The 16,902-nt window shown below is 43.0% G+C and overlaps 1 protein-coding gene across 1 annotated transcript; it reads left to right on the top strand.

The window, feature by feature from the left end:
* The first annotated feature begins 8,360 nt into the window (after nucleotides 1-8,360).
* On the top strand, nucleotides 8,361-11,510 carry UBQLN3 (ubiquilin 3). Its single transcript, XM_073808559.1, has 2 exons — nucleotides 8,361-8,874; nucleotides 9,154-11,510. Exon 2 carries the CDS (start codon nucleotides 9,191-9,193, stop codon nucleotides 11,159-11,161), a length of 1,971 nt encoding a protein of 656 aa, XP_073664660.1. The 5' UTR covers nucleotides 8,361-8,874; nucleotides 9,154-9,190; the 3' UTR covers nucleotides 11,162-11,510.
* Nucleotides 11,511-16,902: the final 5,392 nt, after the last annotated feature.

The raw sequence follows: 16,902 nt of genomic DNA, 5'->3' as shown, positions 1-16,902 counted from the left end.
TCCACCAAAGCAGAAAGGCGTAAGGGGAAAGGGGCGGGGCGAGGGGGGGAGGAGATGCTGCTGATTTGTCCGGCGCGGCATTAGGTCCTGCACTCCAGGGCCCCGTCCAGGGTCAAGAGAGCTGTTCCGCTTACCTGATGAGCTGAAAATTCTGAGGCCTTGGAGAACACCTGAAGGCCAGGGGTGGCACTTGTAAATTGTCTTCACTTTAGCTTTCCGACCTCATGTCAGTGTTGATAACACTGAGAATACACCTGTACCCCATATTAAAATACCAATTAAAATGTCTGAATAAAAAATATCTAAAGTTATATGAGTAAAGAAAAATAACCACTGGCATTATAATGGCATGTCTTGCAAAAAGATCATTAAAAGTTATCAATTTAAAATTATGAATATAATTTAAAATTACATTACAGATATAAGCTTATATCTGTGATTTTAATCTATATAACTGAGAGACTGTAAATGTTTGTTCTTAGGTCCTTATGAATACATGCAAAGCTTATAAAGCCCTGGGAACCTTAACTATAGGGTTTCAATAGCACGGCACCTCTGAGAAAAAAGTAAGGCTAAACTTCCTGCCCCAAGGAAATTGACCTGGTCTGGGAAGGTGAGCTGTGGGAGGAGGGCCTGGACCTCCAAGGGTGTCCAGATGAAAGTCAGGACAGAGGGCTGGGTGACCTAACGTAATATTTTCAGGGTTCATCTATGTCGTATCTTGTATGAGTACTTTGTTCCTTTGATGGTTGATAATACTCCATTGCATGGATTTTCCACATTTTGTTTATCCATTCATCAGTTTTTTAGACATTTGGATTGTTTTTACTTTTTGGCTATTGTGAATAATGTGGCTATGAATTTTCTTGTACAAGTTTTTTTCTAAACATAGGCTTTTTATTTCTCTTGGGTGTATACCTAAGCATAGAATTGCTGGATCTTGTATTTACTTTTCTGAGGATCTTCCAGGCTCTTTTCCAAAGTGATTGTACTGTTTTGCATTCCCACCAACAGTATAAGAAGGGGCTCAATGTCTCCACATCTTTGCCAATACTTGTTATTATATGTTTTTTTTCTATTATAGTCATCTTACTGGGTGTGAAGTGATAGCTCATCGTTATTTTAATTTGCGTTTGCCTAAGGTGTTTAATTTGCATTTGCTTAATGGTGTTTATCATCTTTTCATACACTTTACTATCCATTTGCATATCTTTTTTGAGAAAGGTCTATTTGGATCCTTTATCCATTTTTTAATTACGTTATTTGTCTTTTTCTGAGGTCTTTCTATATTCTAGATACAAGTCCTTTATGAATTCTGTGATTTGTAAATATCTTCTCCCATTCTAAGGGTTGTCTTTTCATTTTCTTGATTGCATCCTTTGAGGAACAAGTTTTTAATTGTGATGAAATCCAATCTTTTTGTCACTTCTACTTTTGATGTCATATCTATGAAGGCCTTGCCCGGTCCAAAGTCATAAGGATTTACTCCTATATATTTTTTTTAAAGTTTTATAATTTAGCTGTTACACTTAGATTTAGGATCTATTTTAAGTTTGTTTCTACTGTGTGAGATAGAGGGTCAATTTTATTCTTTTGCATGTGGATATCCTGTTGTCTCAGGACCATATTGTTTCCCCATTGAATTGTCTTGACATTGTCAGGAAACCATCATTAAGGAGTTTTGTGTATGTGTGTGTGTGTGTGTGTGTGTGTGTGTGCGCGCGTGTGTGTGTGTGTGTGTGTATGTGTGTGTGTGAGACAGAGAGAGAGAGAGAGAGAGAGAGAGAGAGAGAGAGATGGTAGTGGGCAGATGAGGAATGACATGTTTTGAATGTCTAAACGTTAAGTGAGAAAAGGTCACCTGGCAGCCCTGAGCAAGTTGAAGAGGTCTGGAGCTGACAAAAAATGCCTAAATCCAGGACGAGTAAATGGCTAGTTATTGCTTTTAGTATGGAGGAAAAGTTGCTTAACTAGATGCTACTGAGTATAGATAGAAGAGAATAAATTTGTTAATAATTGGTTTTCTCTTCATGAAATTGGTGACAATGTGTAGGTGGGGATTAAGGGTAAGTAACTCTAGATGTACACCCAGGTCTCTTACTCTCACATCTCAGTGAAGGACATTAAGCAGAAAAAGTATGTAAGTTAAGAGATGAAGAATACAAATAAGGAGAGAAATGAGCTGAGCAAACCAACTTTACTCCAATAAAAATTAATAAAATAATCTTAAAAAAATAAAAATAAACAGAAAAAAAAAAAAGAAAGGTGAGCTGATATTCAAGGGAGCACATGAAGAAACTTATTTCTAGGGAATGTTCCTTGAAGGAACAGAGCAAAAAGCCAAGGCAAAATCTCAAGGGAGCCTTGATATTAGAGAAGACCACTATCTAGGTCTGGGAAGGAAAAGATTCAAAAGAAGTTTGGTATCTAGCACAAGAATTAGCTCAAAATTCATTTCATCAAAAGGTTTTTTAAACATGAGGATGAATAAATCAAAGAGTTGGTAATCAATTCCATTCAACAACTTGCATTTCTTTTCTGATTTGTATTTCTCTTAAGAGACCAACGACTCCAAAATTCCAAGTCAAAAGTTACACTGCGGTTTTTAGAATATCTTTTTATTTTCAAGTTCTCCTAACAAATTTTCCTTGATCTTTCTTATTTCCTTCACCCCACCGCACACTTTTGAACCCCGACTTTATTCAAGCCCAATCCATGCTCCCTCACCCCTTAAATGTGTCTTCATTTGCTTTTACAGATTCGGTTTTTGCACTTAAAATTCAGCTTATCACAGAGAAGTTTGTGAAAAATGGAACATGGTCTTTACAAAGAAACTCTGAGAAACTCAATTTACATTTGTTTGCCTAAAATTAACTGGCAGATCAGGTACTGAATAGCTGCTGTTGTGTAATGTATCTGCTCATCTACTTTCCATCAATCAATAGCTATTCCATGATGTTCGATTTTATTCTTTTACAGGCAATGGAAGATGCAGTAATTTGTATTTTGGGTAGATCTGTTGGGTGACCGGGTAGTTGGAGGCTTGGAAGTGCACAATGCTGAAATCAGGGAGATCCATTCAATGACTATTGAAACAGTCCAGATGAAACTATATAAACTAAGGCAGTAGAGTGAGGATATGAAGGAACTGATGAAACAAGTTGCTAAGACGGAATGATTAGGCTGTGACAGCAGCATATTGGAGGAAGGAAGAAGGAGGAATCTAAGATGGATTTTTTTCTTTTTTAAAATTTTTTATTGAAATATAGTTGATTTACAATGTTGTGTTAGTTTCAGGTGTACAGTAAACCGATTCAACCATATGTATATATATATATGTATTACATATAATATATATATTATATATAATACATATATATATTCTTTTTTTATATTCTCTTCCATTATACATTATTACAAGATACTGAGTATAGTTCCCTGTGCTATACAGTAAATTCTTGTTGGTTATCTACTTTATATAGAGTAGTGTGTATATTTTAATCCCAAACTTCTAAGATTGATTTTTGCATTAAGCTATTGGAAAGATGGTGAGGCTCTTCACCAAGGTGGGGAATTATGGAGATAAAGCAATTTGCTGAGGGAAAAAAAAATGCACATTTGTTGTTGTTGTTTTTTAAACCAAGTTAGCACTTTCTGGATATCATTCGTATGAGATTAATAAATTCTGGATCCCAAGTAAGCTGTAGCCACTATATTTTACTCTAGATTTGTGAGTCAACACACTATGCGAGGGTTAAAGCCACGGGATACAATTATAGCCCTAAGGAGTATATATGGAATGATAGGAAACAAGAGGCTGGAGAATAACACTCTGAGCTCTTTAAGGCCAGGGATCATTTCTGTATTCATATGTGTATATCTAGAGTGTAGAACAATACACAGAATGTACTAATTATTTAGAATTGGCTTGTGGAAGGAAGAAAGTACATGACTTCCTTTTCAGGGATCAGATCACCAAAAGAAAGTAATATAGACTCCTCTTTATCTCCAGCAAGTCTCTCTGGCTGTAGACCCTGGAGTTCTTATTTTTGTATCTTCTCATGACCCCCAGTTGGTTCACTAGAATAATCTGCCTGGACCCTGATCTTGTTTTTATGACGGCAATACTAAGCCTTTCTGAAAGGGGGCAATGTTTTATGACTTCTGGACTGAAACTGTTTTTCTTTTCTCCCATGGGAGGGGAAAAGTGTCCCAGAAAAGAATATATGGATGGGGGTGGGGTGGGGAGTGTCAGTCACTTTGTCTTGTGAACTGTGGTATGAGCCCTTATGGGAATCATAGTGTAGGGAAGATAGGATATTGCGCAGTTAGCAGATATGGGTCACTGATCTGGGTATTAAGGATTCGTGATCAGCAGGAATGGGCAAGTGTCTATGGTAAGAGAGTTTGGCAAGTTCTCAAAGTCAGTGGGGGATGTGGAGTAAAAAGAGTCTCAGGATTGGTGATTCTCTTCCTGTGTCCTCACATTACTTTTATTACTGAAAACTTGGTTATTGTGCTACAGAAATTACAGTCTAAGCCATATTCTGCCTGTCGATCTCATCACTGGGAGTGTTTTGACTCACTTGCCTCTTCAAATTCTGAATCCATTCTGGGAGCTGTAGCATTATGACCCATGCTTTCCATCACTGTAGAAGGAAGAACCCAAGTCTTGCCCTCAGGCCATGTAATACCCATACCCTAGATCATGGAATTTCTAGAGTTTTTCCATACTTAGTCACTCAAAAGCCTCTCCTGTGGGGTTAATGTCAGGTTAGATTGTCCTTCTCTGACTTCTTTTAGCTCTTTCTATACTCACCTTCATGTCCTCTATGAAGCCTTGGCTTTAGTTGAGGAGGCAAAGAGTCTGTTCCTTTGAACTGTAGGAAAGACTCAAGACAAATTGAACTCTAGGTACTGAGAGTTGTACTGCACTTCAGCAAGATGTTCTGCACTTATTATATCCAAAGACTTCAAGAAGTAAAACTAGGACAGACTGGCATCTGATATAATAGTGTGTTATTATAATATACCAATTATCTCCTGAGTCAGACCTACAAGATAGTGGAGAAAGGGGTATCTCTTTTTAGGTAGGAAAGAGGCTGGGATCAGGAGCTACCTTCACTCTTAGGCAGTCAACCACATTCTCTCTTGTAGTCCCCCAGTATCTCCAGTAAAAACCAGGAAACGTACTTGGAACAAGCACAGGGTAATGGCAATTTCAGGTCTGCACTTCATTGAACAAGCCCAGAGACACTGCTTTTTGCTGTGCAAATGTCCGGTTTGGTAGGTAGCTGGAAAGCCCATTTCTGTGAACCTACTCTCTACCATTTTTCTTTCTTCATGTTTGTGTAGTACATTTAATTTCACCAAAGACTTTCAAGCCATTATTCAATTTTCATGACAACCCAGGAAAATAAAATGGGCAGAGATTATCATCTTCTTTAAGAGATGATAGCTGAAGCATGAGCTCTAAGAAAAATAAAACAGAAGTCTAAATATGAGGCATCTACCATTCTAAATGAATTGGATTTACTTTAACATATTTTATTCATTAATTAATCTTTCTAACATTGGACTTCTAGTCCCATTCCCAGGGGTATAAATGAGGGCTAATTGGGACATGGCAGGCAACTGTACTTACCATCATTAGCCATAGGGAAATATAAATCAAAACCACAGTAAGATACCATGTCACACCCGCTAAGAGGGCTAGAATTTAAAAAATATATAAATAACAACAAATGTTATAGAGTATATGAAGAAATTGGGAGTTTCATACATGCAAGTAGAAATGTAATTTGGTATAGTCACTTTGGAAAACAGCCTGGCATGTTCCTCAGACAGATAAACGTAGTTACCATATGACTCAGCATTTCTACTCCTAGGTATAAACCCAAGAGAAATTAAAACATAATTCTACAAATACTTGCACATGAACGTTCGTAGGAGCATTATTTATAACAGCTGCGAAGTAGAAATAATTCAAATGTCCTTCTACTTATGAATGGATAAACAAAATGTGGTATATCCTTACCGTGGCATATTATTCAGCTGTCAAAAGGAATTAAGTACTGATACATGCAGCAACGTGCATGAACCTTGAAAACATGCAAAATGAAAGAAATCAGTCACAAAAGATCACACATTGTATGATTCCATTTATTTCAAATGTCCAGAACTGGTAAATCTATAAAGAGAGAAAGTAGATTAGTGGTTGCCTAGGGCTGGGGGTGGGATGAGAGAAAAATGTTAATGATTGCTAAGGGGATACATTTTGTTGGGGGCAGGGGAGTAATGGTAATGTTCTAAAATGAATTGTTGTGATAGTAGCACAGATCTATGAATATAATACCAAAAATATTGAATCATGCACTTGAAATAGGTGAATTGTATGGTATATAAATTGTATTTCAATAAAGTGCTAATTTAAATTTTAAAAAAGGGAGAAAAGAAAGTGGACTTACCTCCTGCAGCAGAAAGAAATGTGGGCTGCTGGCCTCTCAATCTCTTCTTATCTCATGGCTGAATTCCTTTATCCAAGGGATTAATCCCTTTATCCAATGTTTCAGGCCTCCCCCTCCCATCTCATTCAGCTTTCTGGGTCAGGGTCTGCTGGACAATGGCCTTTGCACAGTCACTTCATGGCCCGAGATCAGCTTTTCTATGTTTCTCCCCAAGCTTGGATTACACTTTAAACCTGCAAAATTCCCTACATGTCTCTACCCAACCCCAGCCAACTGCTGAAGTCTGGTGGGTGAGGTGAAACCTCTGAAGGGAAGATGAAGGCTGCCTGGCTTCACTCACCTATACTTGCACATGCAGAAAAGGACAGAAATTAAGGAAAGCTTCTGGGAGTGGGGAAGTGTCTTGAAGCAACAGGAGGAGCCAGAAACACCTCCTATAGAGCCAATTCAAATACATTCAGTCATTCCAAGTCTAGAGCTCTGCAGCACCAATCAGAAAGTGGGAAGAGGAAGAAATGTGTGTCCTAAGCAAGAAAGAACTGTGTCAGGATTTTAAAGAACAGCAGGTACAACAGGCTTTAATAATACCAGAGGCCGGGCTTCCCTGGTGGCGCAGTGGTTGAGAGTCCGCCTGCCGATGCAGGAGACATGGGTTCGAGCTCTGGTCCGGGAAGATCCCACATGCCACGGAGCAAATAAACCTGTGCACCACAACTACTGAGCCTGCGATCTAGAGTTTGGGAGCCACAACTACTGAAGCCCACTCTCCTAGAGCCCGTGCTCCACAACAAAAGAATCCACCACAATGCGAAGCCTGCACACCACAATGAAGAGTAGCCCGCACTCACCGCAACTGAAGAAAGCCCGCGTGCAGTAACGAAGACCCAATGCAGCCAAAAATTAAGTTTTTAAAAAAGCATGTTGTAATCATCTCATCTTAAGAAAAAACAACAAAGCCTTTATTTCCCCATTTCCATGCAGCCATCTGTCTTTTCTCATTTACAGTACTCTTATTGGATTCACTTTCTCTCCTATGCATTTACTTTTTTTTTTTTTTTTTTTTTTTTTGTGGTACGCGGGCCTCTCACAGTTGTGGCCTCTCCCGTTGAGGAGCACAGGCTCCGGACGCGCAGGCTCAGCGGCCATGGCTCACGGGGCCAGCCGCTCCACGGCACGTGAGATCTTCCCGGACCGGGGCACGAACCGGTGTCCCCTGCATTGGCAGGCAGACTCGCAACCACTGCGCCACCAGGGAAGCCCCCTATGCATTTACTTTTAAACCCACACCAATTAGGTTTTCTGTCCTCACCACTTTTCCAAATTGGCCTCATCGTGGCCCTCAATCTAACCTGTCTCTCTTGTTCAAATCCAGTGATCAGTTCTCCGTCCTCATCTTACTGACCTACCAGGATCACTTGACACAGTTGGTTACTCTCTCCTTTTTTTGAAACTCTTCTCCTTCTTCATTTGGCTTCTTTCTCTCTCTAACTTCTTTTTCTGACTTAATGTTTTATTTCTTCTCAATTTCCTTTGCTGAATTCATCTAATCCTCCAGACTTCTAAATATTGTACTATCCATGACTCAGTTTTTTCTTACCTCTATCCTTTTACTATGCTCACTAATTGCACAGTTCTAAATACTCTGTTGATGCTGATGAACTCTAGACTCACAATGTTGAACTACCTTCCTACACTTTTATTTGGATGTGAAATAGACATCTTAAATCTATGTAAAACTGAACTCAATTTTCCATTTAACAACCTTATTTCCTGGTCATTTTTTTACCTCAACAAATAGCCAATCCAGTCTTTGAATTTTTCTGGGGGATAATAATAATGGGAAAAAAAATAAAAAGTTTATTTCATCCTGAACCTCTCTTTCATACTCTAGATCCTACCCATTAGAAAGTCAATATGTTGAAATATAAATAAAGAATTCATGGCTAATGTTGAATCGGAGAGGAAACAGGAACATATGATGCCAGGAAGTGGCTCAACTGGCAGGTCGCTGAATTTGGGTTTTCATGGGCACACAAGGGATTAAGGAGCTTTTCTTAATTGTCCAATCCCAGTCTGAGTCTCCACATACCACAAAACAGCTGTGTGAAAGCAAAACTCTTGGCTTGAGAAGGAAGTGTCAGCCCAGGCCCCTCACTATGAAGAAGGCAATTGAGACAAAGGAAATAGAAGAGTTGAAGGGTTGGGGGAGATGAAGCCCCCAGGGATTCAGAACACCTTGGAGAAGTCTCAAAAGTCCATTGTATGAGGCTGTGATGTCGGTGCTGAGGTCACAGAGGAGACCTGATGGAGTGAGTTCTGGCTTAGAAGGCTTCCGTGGTGGCTGTTCAGCAAGATGAGGGCAGTTTTGAGCCTTGTATAAGAGGAAGGACGGGGCCACAGCTGATTGGTATGTTTCCCCAAACTGGGCCCTTCATGCTGCCCTTGCCCCTTCACTCATCAACTGTAGACCTCTTTCCCAGGGCCTCAGGTTTCCCTCCCATGACCCCCGACATCTCTCAAACCCAAAATCCTCCCAAAGCATCCTATCCCAGGGACCTCATAACCCTTTCCATGTGGACCCTGCAGTCCCCCCACCCTGAGATCCCAGATCCTCTTCCTGTTCACCTTTCCTACTTTCACCACTGCCCAAAAGGCTGATCTCGGTCTCCCATCCCCATCCCCCTAGCTGTGTTCCCACAGACCTGGGCCTCCTGCTGCCCACCATGGCCAAAAGTGGAGAGGCCCTGCCGCAGGGCAGCCCGGTGCTGGTCCAGGATCCTCACCTCATCAAGGTGACAGTGAAGACGCCCAAGGACAAGGAGGATTTCTCAGTTACAGACACTTGCACCATCCAGCAGCTGAAGGAAGAGATATCCCAGCGCTTTAAGGCCCACCCTGATCAGCTGATCCTAATATTTGCTGGCAAAATCCTCAAGGACCCTGACTCACTGGCACAGTGTGGGGTCCGAGATGGCCTCACTGTCCACCTGGTCATCAAGATGCAGCGCCGTACTGTGGGCACTGAGTGCCCAGCTGCTTCGGTCCCTATCCCAGCCCCAAGCCTTGGATCGCTCCCTCAGCCAAGCTCCATTTACCCAGCAGACAGGCTACCCACCTTTAGCTTAGGTGTCCTCACAGGCCTCAATGGGCTAGGCCTGACCTCCGGTAGTTTCCCCGACCCGCCAAGCTCACTGATGTGGCAGGATATGTCTGTGCCTGAGTTTGTGGCTCAGATCATTGATGACGCCTTCATCCAGGGTCTGCTGTCCAACACAGGCCTGGTGCGCCAGCTGGTTCTTGACAACCCCCATATGCAGCAGCTGATCCAGCACAACCCTGAGATTGGGCACATTCTCAACAACCCTGAAATCATGCGGCAGACAATGGAGTTTCTGTGCAAACCTGCCATGATGCAAGAGATGATGCGTAGCCAGGACCGGGCACTCAGAAACCTGGAGAGCATCCCTGGTGGCTACAATGTGCTCCGTACCATGTATACAGATATCATGCACCCAATGCTTAATGCAGTGCAGGAGCAGTTTGGTGGCAATCCCTTTGCTACCACCACTACTGCTAATGCTACCACCAGTAGCTGCCAACCTTCAAGGATGGAGAACTGTGACCCTCTCCCCAACCCCTGGGCTTCCACGTTTGCAGGCTCAGCTGGTAGGAGAGGCAGGAGGCCTGGGGACCAGGATGTATCCGAACTTAGAAACGGTGTTTGCAATATTCTAGGTAATATGAGGCTCTATGACTATCTCCAGCAATTACATGAGAGGCCCCTGTCCCTGAGAACCTATCTGCAGGGGATTGCATCTACCCTCAGCCCAAGCCAAGAACCACCATCACCACCAGGAAGCCAAGTTCCCCCAACTTCACCCTCATCCCAGGAACTTGAGTCAGGCCGGCCTCTCCCCAGGGAGTCAGTAGCAATCAAGGGGAAGCCCTCCTGCCCCGCATTCTTGAGATATCCCACAGAGAGCAGTGCTAGAAAAGCGGGAAGCCGAGATGGCGCAGGGAATGGCTCCACTGCCCACAGCACCAACATGCCTGATCTTGTCTCCAGGCTGGAGTGTGCTGCCGACAAGGCCCCATTTGTTCCTTCCCCACCTTCACCCACGGCAGTTACCGCTGGAACCCCTGAGCATGTCTGGCTGCCGCCACCGGCTTACCCAAGACCTCTGAGGCCAGCCAGAATGAATGAGGCCCCACAGTTGCAGGACGAAATGCGCTGGCAGCTGCCACTGCTGCTGCACCTTCAGGCAGCCATGGCAAACCCTCGTGCCATGCATGCCTTGCTGCAGATTGAGCAGGGTCTGCAGATCCTGGCTACTGAAGCCCCTCGCCTCCTCCTTTTGTTCATGCCTTGCCTAGCAGGGCTGGGAAGTACGGCAGGAAGTACAGAGCCTCGAGAGGGTGCCCTTATGCCTGCGGATCCTCCCCTAGCCCCAGGTCCTGAAGTTCCCTCAGCACAAGGCTCTGTGGAGCTGGGCCTCCATTCCATGCCCTTCCTCCAGATGTTGCAAGCCCTAGCTGGCGCCAATCCCCTGCAGCTGCAGCCCGAGACTCACTTCCGGGTGCAGCTAGAGCAATTGCGGGCCATGGGCTTTCTGAATCTTGAAGCCAATCTGCAGGCCCTCATTGCCACCGGAGGTGATGTAGATGCTGCCGTGAAGAAGCTGAGGCAGCTGTAGGAGCCCTAGTTGTTCAGACCGTATCTTTTCCTCTGTGCTTTTTCCCCCATATCCCCTACCTTAACACCCCCATTCTTGAATGCAGCTGCACTATGATGCTCTTTACTGTGGAGGCAATGTTGTTCCAGAGTCATTGGGAAGAATGAGAGCCAGGACAGGGTGGGGTGCTGTGAGTGACCCAGCCATCCCTGCCACTGTACCATCGTGGTACCCCAGTCTGAGCTCTGCTAATGCCTATCTTGAGATGCAATTACATCCAATCTTCCGTGTCATCTGCTGCCTGAGTCTGATTTTTTTGTGGTCTATGAGAAAAGCGGGGGGTGTATAGGAGAAGAGGTGGTGGTAAGAGCTGTCTCTGCATGGATGGGAGGGCTTGGATGGGAAACCAAAAGGTTTCAAGTTAGAAGATTCAGAGGCACGGGGAACAGAGGAGGGTGAGATGAAGACTGCAGCTTTCCTGGTGTCCTTCCAAAGGTCCCCCCAGATTTGGTGTCCTGTAGGAGCTGCCACCATGCACTCTGTGTTCTTTGGGGCTCTCTACCATCAGCCAGACTGAAAAGTGGGCACAGCTTCTTATTTTTACTGCCTCTGAGCATTATCCTACAGGTGGCTCTCACTTTTGGGATTTGATTCTGATCTGAGTGGATAGCAATAGAGCAAGAATCAGGCTGAGTTCTAAGATTCCCTGATCTCACCAGGTTTACAAAGTTACTGTCCCTGGTAGCCAGATTTATAGTTGATTCCACTGCCACGGACCCAGCTTGTTCTGGATTTTGTCTTTCTTGCAATATCTAGCTCAGAAATTGAGGACCTACCCTGTGCTCAGCATTCTGCTAGGGATTAGGAATTCAATGTGAGTAAAAGAGGCATGGTCCTGCCCTCATGAGTGTATGATGGTAGCTGGAACTGTTCAAACAGTACTAATTATACATAATCACAAACTATGATAAGTGCTATAAAAGATGGGGAACTGTGAAATAGCGTAACAGAGGCTTGGTCTAGTCTGGGGAGAGAGGGAAGGGTTCTGTGAGCAGGTTCTCCAATCTAAAATCTGAAAAGTGGTAAGAATGAAGTAGGGAAAGATTCGAGAGGGGAGGGAAAAGTATTTCTGCAGAAGAACCATTATGTACAAAGGTGCTGAGGCAGGGTGTGCATAGCACACAGGAGATGCTCTCAGCATCTCAGACTAAATTCTCATTTGCACTCAGGGATGCTTCTCAATACCCATGTGCTTCTGGGGCAAAAGTGTTACAATTCATGAATCAAGTGAGTGAACCATGCTTTCCAGCAAATAAATGTGCCAGTGAGCTCACACAGGTAAACACGCTATGGAGTAATACACTAACACAAAATGCATATTCACCCTTTTTTTTTGTGTGTGGTACGCGGGCCTCTCACTGCTGTGGCCTCTCCCGTTGTGGAGCACAGGCTCCGGACGTGCAGGCTCAGCGGCCATGGCTCACGGGCCCAGCCGCTCTGCAGCATGTGGGATCTTCCCGGACCGGGGCACGAACCTGCGTCCCCTGCATCAACAGGCGGACTCTCAACCACTGCGCCACCAGGGAAGACCCATATTCACCCTTAATACACATTCACATGGGCACACTTTTGTGCACGTGTATGAGCATACACACAAAACACAGTCTGTTAGAGTTTTATCACCGATGGGGGTATAAACAAGCAAAAATCTAATGCTGTATTCTTGTCAAGGAAAGAAAAGGGTCTTTGAAAGAGGATACCACTATAGTAAAAGTGGCCATGGTGTGTGTTTAAAAGTCAGAGACTCAGTGTTGGGGGTCCTTTTAGGGAGAAACAGGTTCTGCCTGGAATCTAGGATACTTGGACCAACCTGTCTTTACCTTTTAGCTACCAGCACATGGCTTAGAGAAGAAATGAGCTTTGGGGGCAACTTTCTCCCATTGTTTTATGTTTTAATCTCTAGGTGGAGCACAAGGCTTCAAACCTCCTTTTTATCCCCTCTTCGCTCCCCATCAGTGAGGGAGTTCTTGTCCAGAGCAAATGAACTGTTGTTTACGTTGGGGCTAGGGGAAAGGCAGACGAAAGTCTTGCCTCTTCATTTCCTGCAACTAAGAAGGCTCTGGGACTGCTTCTGACCACTGAAGTTGTCTACTGTAATCTCTAATTTCAACGCTTGGAAGGCCAGGTAGGTCTGAGAAAAAATTCAGGGAAAGAAATGTTGCTTTTATTTACCTTTCATATGGGCTACGAAAAGCCTGAGTATTCATGTGACGTAAATTCCAGCTCACCAGGGCAGACAGTAGGTGGGAATCTGGGTCAAAAAGTCCTGGGTAGAGAGGAGAGTGCTCATTTATTGGATTGTTTTCGGGTCCTCTCCTATGGAGAGCCCTCAACTGTTGATTGTGCGTTTGGAATCTTTGCTCTTGCCTCATTGGAGACTGAACTCAACAGCTCCATGTTCAGCTCCGTGGTGGTATCCAAAGGAAGGAGGTTCCTGGGGTGGGGAAGGTCACTGTCCTCCACCTAGCAGCTGATGTAGGACCTGGCACTTGGGAAACATTCAATAAATGATTGAATAAATGAATGTTGAATGATGAATGAAGAAACAAGTGACCAAATGAGAAAGTGGTCGAGGAGGCTAGGTAGATATGAATCAAATAAACAATCTCAGAGGACCAGGGCTTCTGCCTGGGAAAATAAAGACTGTTGGAGTTTGGGGAGGAGATGCCTTCAGGCCGATGTTACTGAAATGGCAGGCCTCCAGAGACGTCCCATTTACAGTCCCCGCTCTGACTCTCACACAACATCAGCAGTGGTCTCAGTCACATATCTGGGCCTTGAAAGGGCCCCACACTAGGGGGTTGTGTGGCTGGAAGAGAAGCAGAGTCATAATTTTGGTCATATTGGGCCTAGTATGACCTTGCTCTTCCCAAAGAAAATGTACCCTTTCCTCAGACCAAGAGATTTTTTAGCAAGTCAGAGAGCAGTGAAGCTTGAAAAGCTGATTTGCATCACAAATAGCCAGCCAGGTAGCTGGATAGCAATTTAAGAGAAAGGTGTTATCCAAAGACCAGAAAGTGCTTTTATGCATCTGTGTTCTTTATGTTTTAAAGATGTTCCCCTAATATCTCTGTCATAAATACATGGGTACATTTTTTTCTAGATATTTTAGGGTTTCACTACTTACACTTAATTTTAAATAACAGTTAACATTATTGAGGCTTTCCTCTAGCCAGGCCCTGTTCCGAGCTCTTTACATCTGAATCCACGCAATTGTCCTTTAATGCAAGTATTATTATTCTTAACTTCAGATGGGGAAAGCTGAGGCATAAAGAGAGAGGAAGTACTTTGCTTAAAGTTTTACAGCTCCTGCATAATAGAGCCAGGATTTGAAATTAGTGAACTTCCAGAGTCTACACTCTTAACTGCTGCACTAAATCAAGTTGATTAATGCTTTAATTCTTACTGCTAGAAAGTGAAGAGGGGTACTATTTGTGGTATTTCATTAGCATTTTTGCACCCCTGACTCCTGCAAGTATCTACACTGGATAGAAATATTTTCTTTACCGTATCCTGCATATGTGTACATGTGTATGTATTTTTGGTGTTTTTTGATTTAATCTACTACTTCAATTTTAACTTTGAAATATTTTGGTTTTTTTTTTTTTTTGCGGTACGCGGGCTTCTCACTGCTGTGGCCTCTCCCGTTGCGGAGCACAGGCTCCGGACGCGCAGGCTCAGCGGCCATGGCTCACGGGCCCAGCCGCTCCGCGGCATGTGGGATCCTCCCTGACCGGGGCACGAGCCCGCGTCACCTGCATCGGCAGGCGGACTCTCAACCACTGCGCCACCGGGGAAGCCCAGGGCTTTTATCTAAAACAAATTAAATTTGGATTCTCTAATTGTTGATGATCTGCTGTGGTATTTCCATTATTAACACTAAAGTCACCCGTTGGAAATAGTGAGTTATTATTTTTTTCTTCAATTTATAACGTCAGCATCTTTAGGTACTGTTAGCACTACCTACTGAGGTACCTCTGCCTCTGGTGACTCTGTTAATTCTTTACGATGGAATTTTATACCTCTAGGCTATAACTCAGGTTTTTACAGTTTGGTCAGTTTCCCTACTAAAATATTAAAATCTTATATTCACATTTTCTTTTGAATGTTTGTATTTTATTTAAAAAAATAAAACACGAATATAAAAGACCCTGGTTCCTGGGAAAAGCCTATGAGAACTGAGGAATAAACATCAGAACATCAGAATGTGGTGTGCATGTCACAGTCATGTGCTAGTGCCCTGTATATACTAGAAATGCAGGGAAATAAATCCAGAAAAAGGTTCTTACTTCAATATCCATGGTGGTCTATAGCTAGGGCCAGCAAAAAGAAGGGTTCAATCACTATTCTGACCACTAAGTGTCTCTGAAAAAGGCAGCCCCCTGGGTAGCCACTTTTCTGAAATATGGTTATTTGGCTCTTTTCCTGCTTCGTGTTCATTGGCTGGAGCTCCAGGACCAATGGTGGTAAGGCAAAGCTTTCTCCACCCCCACGTCTCTGCCATCACATTCTAGTACCTCCTCTGAGAGCCCTCAGTTGTTGCATCAGCGATGTACTTCTTTCTTTGTTATTCTCTATTGCATCAACCTTTCATTTCTTTCATAGCAGTTACATAAAGTTGTAATTATTTATTGTTGCATTTGAAATCTCTTTATTTGCCTTCCCTCTTAAAATAGAAGCATCATAGAGGCAAAGAATATATGCAGTGGTAGATCCTCGGTAACTAGTACTCACTAAAATATAGGGGCTTTCCATTAAATAAATGAATGAATGAATAAATAAATAATTTTCATTAACTAACTAAATAAAGCAGAATAGATGTTTTCTATCATTAAAACTCAATGCCCAGTGATAGAACAGTAACATATCAAGGAAAGTGCTCCTCTAGGGATTTGAGTTTAATTTTTTCTATAAATGACTCTGACCTGATGATCTGGCCACTTTAGTTTAGTCTACATAGATAATATATGTATTTCTGTCTCACTTTTCTGTAGCAGTTCCACTCTTGGCCAGTCAGTATAAGAAGTAGATATGTTCTTCACCTATTTGATGTCTCATAGCATTAATAATCCAAACTCTGAAATTTAGAGTTCGCTATAAAAGACTGAGACTCAATGATAGGAATAATACATACTAACTACCTTCATGATTATTGTTGTCATGGTTGCTTTTAAGTCACTGTTTGGTAGCCTGTAGCATTTTCTTCTAATTTTCTCCGTTTTTCTCCAGGAGCCGCATGTAGATGCTGTACAAGCCACAAGATGGCAGGAGTGGTTTATGGAACCGCTGACTCAGCTGGGGCCATCCAGAGGGCACTTTGAGGGAAGAACTTGTAGACCCCATACAAGGAGGGTTGGAGGTGGGAAACCAAAGTCTCTTTCCCCACTTCTTTTTCCCGAGGGGAGATGCTAAAAGTAAGTCCCTTTTCTTTCCATTGTTGACAGCAAAGACAACAAGGTCATTACTCTTAAAAAAAACATTGGCTTCTTTGGAGTCTTAGTCTGTATTCACGTTAACCCAAGAATGCACACAAGCTAACAATGCTCTTAGTGTAGGATGATGGAAACAGCCCCACATAGCTCCTGGCTCCAAAAACAAGACTGTATGTTTGAGTATTTTCATACATGTGTATGTAAGTGTGTTGAAGAAAGGGCAGAGGGATTATAAATAGGGATTCTCTCTAAGGAAGGTATGAAGGTAAT

The sequence above is a fragment of the Tursiops truncatus genome, chromosome 8 (assembly GCF_011762595.2).
Source record: "Tursiops truncatus isolate mTurTru1 chromosome 8, mTurTru1.mat.Y, whole genome shotgun sequence".
NCBI lineage: Eukaryota > Metazoa > Chordata > Mammalia > Artiodactyla > Delphinidae > Tursiops > Tursiops truncatus.
This window is presented reverse-complemented; position numbering and strand designations above follow the sequence as displayed.

What these genes read in the sequence shown, in the direction of transcription:
- UBQLN3 (XM_073808559.1), top strand. Translation starts at nt 9,191, where the DNA reads ATGGCCAAAAGTGGAGAGGCCCTGCCGCAGGGCAGCCCGGTGCTGGTC.